General features: G+C 34.0%; 1 protein-coding gene across 1 annotated transcript in view; it reads left to right on the plus strand.

Moving 5' to 3' along the window:
• Positions 1–12,460, plus strand: part of LRRIQ1 (leucine rich repeats and IQ motif containing 1) — a 113,886-nt gene that overhangs the window by 65,065 nt on the left and 36,361 nt on the right. Inside the window, exon 24 of the mRNA XM_075491633.1 lies at positions 4,143–4,244. Coding sequence (XP_075347748.1) covers positions 4,143–4,244 — 102 coding nt within the window. The remainder of the gene's footprint in view (positions 1–4,142; positions 4,245–12,460) is intronic.

The following is a 12,460-nucleotide window of genomic DNA, read 5'->3' on the forward strand; positions in this document are numbered from 1 at the left end:
GTAATTCTTGCTGCCACATTAGTAGAAAAAAAAAAAAGAGGTAAAAAGCAGCTGGAGTGGGCCTTGACTCCTACAACCAGAGCACAAAGATATTTCACAGAGGTCAGCAAATATTTTTTAGTTCTAGTTTAGAATTTAAGACAGCAATGCAATACTAATTAAAAACAAAACAAAACCACCAACAACCCATCCCCTTCAAAACCCACAACCCCAAAACAAATGATCTGACTATACAACATTGATTTGTTGAATTGACAACAGTCAGAATAAAAATCTGAGGGATGTTATTATTCCTTGTTACACATTACATAAGTGACCACTGATCTATATTTTCTTAGTAGCAGAAAGAAAGCTACTTTTGTTGTTGCATATTCCATGTAGCAGTATCATCTGGGAACCCCAACCATGGATGAGTTGGGGTTCTAATTGCTGTTCAATTATGGAACAAAATGTGATTGTCCTTCCAAATGAATTTACAAATTTAATTATTTTATAGATAAGTGTCTGTCACTCTGTACTACTTCGATTTATCAATTATTTAAAGTCAGCACAGATATGTTTATGGTTTTCCAATTACAGATGTTGCACAACAAAAATGAATGACAAACATTTAATTTTTTCAGTTTCACATATTATCAAGAAGTTGTTTAGCAAATATGATGCGAGATCAGACAGTAACTATTCCTTCCATATTGTTTCTATAACATTTCTTGTGTTTGTCCAACTTATCTTCTATATTTGGAGTCAGCCAAGCAATGTGCATTAAATTACCTCCCTGGTTCCTAGATTGCCAGCACAGATCATTGTCTAATAAGCCACATTTAAATGAGTATGCCAGAATCCAGGAAGATATTTGTATGATTTTGAACTATTGGACTCTTTCACAGTTCTCTGTGTGAAATCTAAAACATTTGATGCTTGTCATCAAAGCATACATGCAGTTCATTTCCCTAGCTCACTTGGAGACTGAAAAGCACTAGTATTATAAAGTAATCTATGTAATATTGCCTATATTTGGGACTAGATAGAGAAAAGGACTCATTTTTAATAACAAAAGAGCTGTAGGCAATGGTTGAGGTGATCCAGGTAGGTACAAATTCAAGTAGTCTGGAACTGTGTTAAATCCCTGTAGATTATTTAAGTTATTTTGCAAAGACTCAAAGATAAATCTCTGATAGAAAACTCTTAGAAGAACAATTTCCATAATTTCCCTCTCTTCCCACTTCATGGACCTTCTTTACTGCTGATATCCTTGTGCACAAATAAATGTTTGAAAAATCTAGGTTGGCACTAAGAACTTCATGTGACTTCACCCAAAAGTCCTTGGTATAGTTTAACTTTGGACTGGTTGGAGTTTTCACAGAGTTGGGTGGGAGGGTGGATTAAGGAAAGACGACATTTTTAAAACATTTTGGAACAATTTCAATAGACCCACATAGGAAAAAAGTGTGTTATTTCAGGAATTATTTTAAGTTAATCAAAAATAGTTTTGAAATCCTGAATTGCTTTTTGTCTTAAGAGGTTTTAATCAATTTTGTCACTTTGTCTTTGGTCTTCTGTTGAAGAAAGACACTGGTTTTGTAACTAGCATAAAGTTAGAAGAAGTTAGAAGTCTTTTTATCAACCCTGTGTTGTATCAACACTGTACGCTGGATGTTGGAAAAATTGTAATTACAAAAAATTTTATTCTGTACATTTTTATCTGTGTATAATATGGCTATGTATCTTACAAGTACAGAAAACAGAATAGTAATTCATACTTTATTAATATATTTCGTATAGCTTCTGTTACTTAAAATTTCAGAGACAACTTTAAAAATATAATGTATTACAATGTCAAGATACTTTCATCATGAATCTTACCGTGATCTGCTGCCCCAAACATTTGCTACCCTGAAGAACACTAGATTGCTACAAATTTTTGAGTTGGGAGGCATGCCAAAATAGGCCTACTTTATCCATCTATGCAAAGGGGAAATATCTACAAACCTGGTAATCCAGTTTGTGAATAAAGCGATCCCATTATCAGAATCATTCTAATAATCTACTTTTAAAGCTAATGGAGCTAATAATTATTTATTGTGCTTCTTGGATCATTTCATTTAATTTATACTTAAGTTAGTAAAAATGGATTAAAATTACTTTAAATCTGACATCCTCTGGGTTAATCTGGAAACTATAGTCATACAACAAGATGACAGAGATTCTTCTAGACAATTGGAGATAACAAAGCGTAAGGTATCACTGATTCTGCCTTGGGAAGGAGGCACAACCTAAATTAGTTCCATCCATATTTTCCACAATTCCTTCGTTAGTCAAGTTTGCTGCTTTGTGAGACATTAGCACCATTAAGAACATTCTGTCAACCAAATGCTGCTGCAGTGTGGGCTGACCAAGAATACCATAACATTTTGACATGTTTTGTCGATGCATTATCTCTTAAAGTATCTACACCCCATTAGAGATCTTCTCCAGGCTTATAAGGCAAAGATACGGTATGTCTGGGTCATCTTGCTTATGTCAAGAGAGCATCCTCTGAGAAAAAGTAGAGCTCTTGGGATCTCTTTATGTTCCATTAGTTTGTAACTGAAGCATCTACTGCAAATATAGAGGTGTAGTCAAAACCAACTTTATAAATTGCTGTTAAACTTCATAAGAAATTGCCCACTGACTTAACAGGGCATTCTGATTCTTTATTTCCATAAGGAAACAAACAAAAACCACCTACTTACTTTGCTGCAGTATTATAGATGCTCTTATAAACTCTCTTAATAAACACCAACAAGGTCACGTAACAAGCTCAAAATGAAGCATCAGACATAATTAGTCATGTAAATTTATTCTGTCTGAATGCTCTTTGAGTCTTTCCATCTCCTCTGTTTCCCTGCTCTATCTGTTCTGGCAGTGTCTCACATATTCATTTTTGCTACATTTGCATTCTTTGTGAAAATTTAGATCCTTTCCTTGCCATATCTACTTTCTTGCTAAGTTCTATTGCTGTTTTCCTTCTTTATTTTTCTTAATTTCTACTCTTTTCTGACAGTTTGTAATCACCTTTGTAGACAAACCTCTTCTGCCTCGTTGTTTCTCAGATATTCCTGAGAGAGTATGTGTCTGCTTGTGCTATTGTCTTCTTCTTTTAACCATGTGAAACATATTTCTTTAATTTTTTCCTTTGGCTTTCTGTTACTCATGTTATAATGATGAGTGTCATACCTACAAATCCCTATATACTTTTGCTCGTTATTATATAGTTGCTTTTGTAGCTACATTCTTCTCGGTCCTTTTTTTTTTTTTTTAATAACTGACTGGTTTATTCTGCACTGTGCATAGAATTTTCACATTCTTTCTAACCCACTGTTTCCCCCAAACTCCTGCTTCCCTCCTATGTCAAGCAAACAATCCTTCCTTCATGTAAGAAATAGTGCATGAAAATCACCTTTCCTGACTTGTGTGGTTTTGTATTAGTTTAGCTTTTGTTAATTAAACTTTATATTTTTTTCCAGTCTAGGAACATGTATTATCTAGATTTATAGACAGTTCTGTGCTCATCTTTGCTTCTTTGCAAAGTTTTCAAAATAACTGTTATGAAACTAATCAAGATTTCATACTGTGGCATACAGATGAGTCTATAGACTTTTGGAGTATTTTTTATTTCCATAAGGATGGGACATGGAAGGGGGTTAGCTTATTATCTGCAAGTTTAGCCTCAAAAAGTAAACTGCCTCCTGTTAACATTTTTTAGGTGTAAATGACTGGATTTAGACTGCTGAATAATTCTGAACCAAAGCTTTTAGAAACAGTGCTTGGCATATATTCTGTTAATATTTCTGCTTTAATTTCAAGCTTTAAACCCAGATTTTTTTAATATTTCTGCAAGTATATGCTTTAGAATTTATTTTTAATTTGGTGATGAGCTAGCTAAAAGATCAACAGTGTTAAAATCCTGCAAAATAGTGACATTGGTTCTCAGTTGCACATGTATTTATGTTGCTTTATTTTAGAAAGTGTAATCTGTTGTGGATATAAAACATACTTTTAAAGGTATTTTCATTTATTAAGTGGCTAAAAGGTGAAAAACTGCTTGAAGGAATGAATGAGCCAGGTCTGACCTTTGGTTTTAACTTGTTCTTGTCGTCTAGACCCAGCTGTGCGCCTGGCGTTGTTCAAAAACAATGAAAATAAACAACTCCATGTGAAACCACCAAGGAAGACACAGCCTATAAATGCTGGTTACTTTGAAGGTATGAGCAAGTATTTCACTTTATGTCTCTGCATATAACCATATATATCTTCCGATGTCTTTTAAGCAAGCCTGCTTGAAATGTAAAACAATATGCACAAATAGAAGAAGGCAGGAGTTTAAGGTTCTTATCTGGGTATCTCAAGTTACAGCAGTGAAACATTTCAATTTCAATTCATTGGGGGGCCAGGGGTGGGAGGGGTTCCTAGAGATTAATTCATAATGAACTGGTGCCTAATTTATTTATTTATTATTATTATTAAATCTTCATCATAAAAATAATCATCATAAAAAGCATCAAAGCATGTTACAGAGATATAAAATACAAAGCACTAGAAAAAAGTTTTATAAATGAAATATCACTTGAAATTCTTCACTCATTGTCACCTTTTCTCAAGCTAGCCATTAATTCCAGATGATTATTAACATGTTTTAGGAAGTTACTTTCATAAATATTTCCTAAAACCCCACCATTCAAGAGAAGACAAGGAAAGAATCTTCAGCATGTAAATATAAAATTTGCTTTCCAAAAGCATTTAGATACTGGTGTAGCTCTTTTACTGTTTAAATTCATGTTAAAACTCTCCTTGGTTTCAGTACAATTAGAATAAGGCCAAGTCTATTTAAAATACCGTTGTTGTAAGAAGCTGAGCATCTCCAGAGGCATTGGTTTTAGATTGTTTTGATTCCTTTTGCAACTCAATAGTGTGCTCAGAAAGTTGTCACCTCTGTCTTTTTATCTTTTTCAAAGACGTAGCCATATGCTATCTGATTTAGTCCCAATCCCACAAAGTAAAATTAAAAAGAATAATACTATATTAACATTCACTGAATGAGGATAGAAATTAGAAACTTTCTGAGACGGCAGTGCAATCAATCTGAGTATACCTGAATTACAATTCAGTCAATTAACCTAGCAGTATGAAAGACCAAATTTGCCTCACATTCATGAGCCCATGCTCAAATCTGGTTGGAAACAATTCTTGGTGAATTCTGAACAGGAAAAATTTTTGCACTATTATTTGCCTTAGATCCAAGCATGAATCTACCTAGAATATGGAGAGTCTGTATATACTGTGCCTGACTTAACATTCCCAGTGTCTCATATCTGTTCTGGTGGCATATGCTTATATGCCAGAATGCATCATATGCTGAAGAAATAGGACATGCAGACTGCCTGCAAAACACTGGATGCCCAAAGCCTACAAGCAGTAGTGTGAATGTTCAGAGCCACGTCAAAGAAATAAGCTTGATCCCAGGCTCAGTACCCTAAAGTCAGTGTAGGTTTAGCCTAGCTTTCATGCCACCGATTTATCTGTTCCTGCCTGGAGACATTTCCCTTCGATTTGGAAAGCCAATATATGCATTCTAAATATTACTGAAATTACTTTTTGAATACATGGAGAGAAGGCATCATAGCAGATTAGCTATTAAAAGACAAGCACTGTAGTGGCACTCTTGTTTATCTTTCATTTCAAGGACCATTGTACTCCTTTGGCCAGTTAATAAACTGAGATTTTTTTCAGCAATCTTTTATTGGGTTCTTACATGCAATCTGCTGAGCCTTCAGGAAGACAAGCCATACTCTTCTGCTTGACCAGAATATAAAATTGTCCTTCTACCTGAGGCATTGCTACTTCAGATGGTATGGCCAGAAAACCTAGGTCGTGAATTAGAACCCAGAGTGCAACACAAAGCATATTTATTTATGTGTATGTGAGATACCATCAGACAGAACTAAGAGTTTCTAAATTTAGAATTTGGTAACACTTTGCATGTTATCTACTACAAAGCAAAGCACCTGCATGATAATTTCACAGAGTTGTGTTATCAGTCATTTCTTCCCTCACTCACAGAAAAGCTTGTTTCCCATTTCCCCTCTCTCACCTTTTGACCATTTCTTCCTCTTTTGCCTGGAATAGATTTCTTTGGGTCTGTTCTGCGATGGGAGTTCTTTCTGTAACAAGAAGGTGGAATGTTTTCACTCTGTATCCATAAATCTTGTGGACACTGTATTTTAAGTCAAGAGAGAACACAGACCAGTCCATTGCATGGTGGAAATAAACTTCGTCCATTCAAGCCCTTTTACATTAACAGACTGGTAGTCAGTGCTCTGGTAGAAAATTTGAACTCCAATCCATCTCATTCATAAACCACTAAATAAAAAAAAAAAAAAAAAAAAAAGCACATTCTAAATATTCCTGCTTTATTTCTTTAAATTGGGAAATGGGGGGAGAAACCATAGCATTAACAGCAAGTACACATGTGTTATCTGTTAAATAACAGAATCACTACTTTTGAAAGGGGATGCCCTCGGAAGTGAAACAATTAGAACAGTTTTAGGTTTTCAAACTGGAACACATCATGGTAGTGAATATTTAAGAGGTAATCTAGTTAAAATGTACGATGAATGTCTTTCGTCTTCATTGTGTCTTTAGATTGTGTTTAAAAATGCAAATAGACAAAAAGGAATAAAAAAATTAGAGGTATAAAAATAAAGAGTGAAAAGGAATGAGTTTACTATCTGATGCTTGTGTGTTTCTGAGATAAAGGTTATATTCTGTCATAATTTGCCTTCTCATCTAAGCTACTGCATCATACTGACTTGTATCATGCAGCATCTATAAAGCAATATCTAAACATAGTGAGGACACAGTGTTGATGCAATATTCAAGTATTTTCCTGTTACAAAAGTTGTGAGGAGCTGATATGCAAAATGTTGTTATCCAATTTCAAAAACTTATGCATAACTTTAATCCCAGGGGACAATTTACGTATCTCTAATTTGACATACTCGTTGTAGGAAAATACATTTTCAAAACTTGAGTGACATCATGAATTTTTATTAAATTTTAGAAGAGTCATCATGCTTTACTCACTGACATTATAAAAATCCCCACAGGGGACCATTATTTCACATTTGTATAACAATATCATCAACAGCATGAGGAGACGTTGTTCCGACAGACAAGAACTTACTATTTAAAAATACAAGCAACATGGGAAGGCATGAACCATGGGAATGTAATTAAATGTGTGTTAGTGTATATGTGTGTGTCTATATATGTGTATGTGTCAATACATATACATACAATACATGTGTGTATACACACACAAATATATATGCATATACCATGAATACAAATAGGTATATGAATTCAATAAGCATAGCACTTATGCTTTTTTATTTGTATATTTTGAAAGGAAAGTAAATTATGAACAATTACTCTCTGGTGTCATTTGTAGTATCAACATGCATTTTGTAATCCTAATGCTTTCTGTCTAGATGCTGTTTCAGTTTCTTTAAAATTAATGCATGTGGTCATTGTATAATACAGATTCATTAAAACTATTATTTAAATAAATAATATTTTTGAATCATAATTATATATTGTGACATTAACTTCAGTAGGTTATAAAGTAAGCCACAGAATATGCAAGTGTAAATATGTGTTTACTGCTCTCTTAAGAAACTATAGCCTGATCAAAAACCTGAAGACAGATGAAAGCCTGACTTGATGTACTTTCACTTCTGATGATTTGCTGGACATTTCCTGGGATTATGTATATTACACTGCTTTTTTTGGTGTGACAGAGTTATGCTTCCAGCACAGTTGTTGAGTTTCAGTTAGTGCTAGTTAGTTGATAAACAAAATATGCCTGCTTACTGTTTTGTTGAACGTTCTTGGAGGGTTTTGTGTGTTTTTGTAGCTGGTGACATTTCAAAGATCTCAAAATCTTGGAAACGTTATAAGGAACACAGATAATTTTCATAATTTCCTATTTTGCAGCAAAGCATATTTTTAGAAAGCTTTCTGACTGCTTCTCCTTTTGTTGCCTGGAGGCTATTTCAGTCATTCATTTAACATAAAATAGTCTTGACTATTTTGGATAAAGTAGATCAGGAATTGAAGGGAGAATCTATCCTTGACTCCTTCTCTTTTCTTGGGAATTTCCAATTAGTCTTGGCTGAATGTGCACCTCTGCCAGCTGTGGGTCAGTAATTATAGGGTCTGTAACTTCATTTACACAGAGGAAGGATACCTACTTTTCCAACCAACAGTGTGAGTGCTTTGTCCCAGTACAGCAGCTCAAAACTAAAGAAGGAGCCCCCAGGCCTAGCACATTGTTTTCCTACAAGCTTTGGGAACAGTATATATCTTTTGGGGTCCTCTTTAATCCATCTGTGTCAACAATTTTGGTGGGTTATCCACATAATTTCTGTTCAGTGAAATGGGAAGCTGGATTCCAATCTGTAGAGCAAGTTGGAAGAATGCAGTAGATCAGCTGAGAGTCCAAGCAAACTATCCAAGTATTATTTGGATATGATTCACTTAGTTTCTCAGAATTTCATAGACTACATTCTAATTAATTATGTAGATTAGGTGACTTATTGGCACATACAGTACATTTATTTTTAGTCATATCCATATCCATCAGTGGCACATCTATACCATACACTTCAAAGAAGTGGAAACAATACAACTTGACTTCACCCAGGAATAAGCACAATGACCAATGCCAGGAAGTTTAACTATATTAAAAATGCATTGGGCCATGTTGTCAAGATATGTTTACTGTAGTTTGGGAACCTGTAGTTCTAATTGGCAGCACTGTATTTCCTGTCATTTTATGCTCATGGTGACTAAAGAAAACGTAATGGCTATAATGTTAAGCCAGATTTCACCAATACAAATTTGATAATGAACAGATTATGCTTTCTCAGGTGGCTTTTAATTATGGAAATATTTATTAATTTCTCTTTAAATTGTCAGTAGAAATAACATTTATTTTTCATATTGGAGAGGTAAAATGATCTTGTGATTATGTCATATGGTTGGAAGATAAATATCAAGGATCTGTTTAAAGTCGTCTGTTTTCCAGCTTTCTGATAGTTCACAATTATGAAACTCCTTGTAGTCTCAAGTGAAAAATGTTGCAAAACATTCTTGTACATTATTATTACTAGTGCTAATTAAAAATGTGAACTTGAGACTTTGAAAAGTGGTAATTTAAGATTACCTTTGAGTTAATTATGTGAGCTCATTAAAATATTGTTACATAATGATCAATATAGTTTCTTAGATTTTCTATGTTACGAAATATGAATACATTGAAGAAAAAGTATATGTGGTAATTAAATAGAATTTATATTGATTCAAATCACTGATGCTTTAAATATCTGCATTAGAGTTAAGAGAAGGTACTGAGAGTGGAATGCTAATATTAATCTTTTCCTGTACTTTAAATATTTTGTTGTTTGTTATTTAAGAGCATTAAAAAGACATTGAACTATAGCTGATAATTTGTGTTAGCTGTTTTCGTCTTTTAGAAATTAGCTATTTTCAATGGAAAAATATAAATGGCATCAACTCCTAGGAAGTGCATTGTTTGTAAACATCCATTTCTAAATTAAGTCATCTTTTATTGAGCTGTGATCTGAAAAGGATTAATAGCCACATTCTAAATATGGCCTTGCTGCAATTCTACTAGCTCAATTGCCATGTTTACAGTAAAATGCAATTATTACATATCTCCCAGGCTTTAAATTTGTATGCCATGTTAGGGGAGCAGTTTTTAAACCATACAGCACTGACAAAAATGACAGAATAATGCATTTCCATAATGCATTGCACAGAATGTAAGATCTGTCCTGAAATGTGATGAAAATGCATTACAGAAACCTGTAGTGTGGAAGGGGATCTATCTTTTAAAATCAGAATTCTATGGCTTTGTTTCTTATTATTTAGTTTGAGCTCACACAACAGAACTCTCGCATTGAAATATTTTCTCATTTTAAGGAATTAATGGCTCTCCACCAGCCCTTTAACATGTAAAATGAGTAGGTTACTTGTGTCCAGTACATCCAAAAAGAGCCAGGATAAAATAAACATAAGGAGTTGGATATCTTGGAAAAAATCTGTCATGGGTTTGGGTTAATCATCTCCAGAAGAAATTCAACTTGATGCCTGAAATGTAAGACTTCTTGGAGAAAGCAGTAAAGCCTGAGGCAGTGTTGATCTGAAGGAGTGCTCTCCATGGGTCAGAGCTGCTCTGCTGGCAGAGTGCAAACCCAGTTCACAACAGCGGTACGCTGAAAAGTTGTAAAAGACTGCAGGGGCCTTACAGTGCACGCACTCAAGCTTCAGTTACATAGTTCTAGTGGCCCAGTTTCTTATTATAAAAGAAAACTAAAAAATAAAATCTGTGCCTAATTTTCTAGCCTCCTGTCCGTCAATGATACTGTAGGATTTTTTTCAGTATTCGTGGGATGAAGCATTCCTGAAATTATGGTATATGTTTAAAAATAAATATGTAAAACATCACTTATGTGCATTTATGCAGTGCACTTCAGTGTCTGAATATTTATAAATGATGTAGACATACGACATTTTTAGTAATATTCTTGCTTTTCAAATTCAATTGGGGGGAAAAAAAAAGGATTTTCTATTTGCCTGAAGTTCCCCAAGAGGAGATATTTGCCATAGGTACATACCAACCTAATATTATGAATTCTCACTGTGGTTCCAGTCTTTAGGGTTCCTGTATTCACATGTTAAAGGTTTCTGACCACATATTTCACCTGCCTGTGCATTATCTCTTTGTTCATTTCTCCACTGTTTTGCAGACTGTTGTAATTTGTGGTGGTATCAGGACGTTATTAGTGCATAAGACTTAAATGTTGTCTCTAAGCTAGAGAGAGTGTTTGTTTGTTCCAACAAACTTCCAAAATTAGGATTTTATATGATGTGTAGGCTATCACCTGTGCTTTCATAGCATAGTAGTTCACCGATCTTTAACCTAAAAGGAACTGCACGTAAGGAAAAAAAAAAGTCTTACTGCTTTTTGCTAATAACTACCCAATGATGACTTCAGTGGGAATGAGAGTTCACCCGAAATGTCATCAAAGATTGAAAACTAGTTTTTTGCATTGTTGAATAAGGTAACACAAATAGTTCAAGTAGTTTTATGTGCATCTTCTGAGATTCTACCTCTCTTTTTTCTCCTTTCCTTGACATTTTATGTCCAAAAGCTAGGTAGTGTAGATATCTGCATCTCAGCCAATGTATACGTAAACAAGTTGACTCCTCATTCACAGCTTTTAATACTACATAAGGCAATCATTTTGGATGAATAGACCCCTGAGTACCGAAGCATTTCAAATCCTTTTTCATTTGACCATTCAGTGACCTGATAACTATTTCCTGTCCCTAAGTAAGGTTGTGACCCAGGTCTTAGAGTGCAAAAGACAGATAATTTTAGCAACAAGTTAAATCCAAATGGATTTGGTTGGAGGGGTAAGGAAGAATAGGTTTGGCTAAATTCCTCTAAAATAAAGTGTTACAGCACTTGGATTTAGTACGTCTAGTTAAAAGTAATTGTTGAATTTGTTGCCATTTGTTTGGATGCCTGGGGTAGTCAATATTGGGGTGGTTTGTTTGTTTATTTGTTTTGCTTTTACTGAACAATACCCAATACTCTTTTTACACTTCAGAAAAACCAATTGCTAATGAAGAGGTCATTAAAAGTGCATTTTCAGATATATTCCAAGCATTTTCCAAAGTGAATATTTCAAGCATTAATATCATATTGGTATGCAAATGGCATTTTAACATAGGCCACAGAAAATGCATGTTCTGTGTCCATAAAAGTATCATGAATGTTGCATTGCACAAATGTTCATCTTGCAAAAGAATTTCCATTTGGTATGGAGCTATGAACAAGGAATATAATGTATTCTTTGAAATACTTTATAGATAGAAATCTTGTTTCAGTTGGACAACATAATACATTTTAAATCACGATTAAAGAAATGTTTCCTGTAGCTATACATTTTAATAGCAATGCCTCTGCATATTTTAAGTACTTTTAGAGGTGAGTTAAAGGAAGGCCTTCACCCCAGAGCTTTTCATTGATTTGAAAATATAATTGATGAAAGTTTCTTATAAAAGAATTATTTTTTTCCTATTCTGTAATGAGAACTATGGTGTTATGGAGAATTAATACTATTAATGAGGTCAGAGATCTACAGCATTCCAAAAAGACCATTTTCATGTGTTTAATATTGAACACACGTTTAAGTCTCTCTTTTTTATAAGTAATAATGTTGTGGTTTAGATACATACTATATTTTGGTAATGTGCAACATTTTTCAAGCAAAACATTAAATCAAGACTCTAAAATTGAAATCTAGGTATTGAAAATTTTATGCTATTC

The sequence above is a fragment of the Mycteria americana genome, chromosome 1, assembly GCF_035582795.1.
Source record: "Mycteria americana isolate JAX WOST 10 ecotype Jacksonville Zoo and Gardens chromosome 1, USCA_MyAme_1.0, whole genome shotgun sequence".
NCBI lineage: Eukaryota > Metazoa > Chordata > Aves > Ciconiiformes > Ciconiidae > Mycteria > Mycteria americana.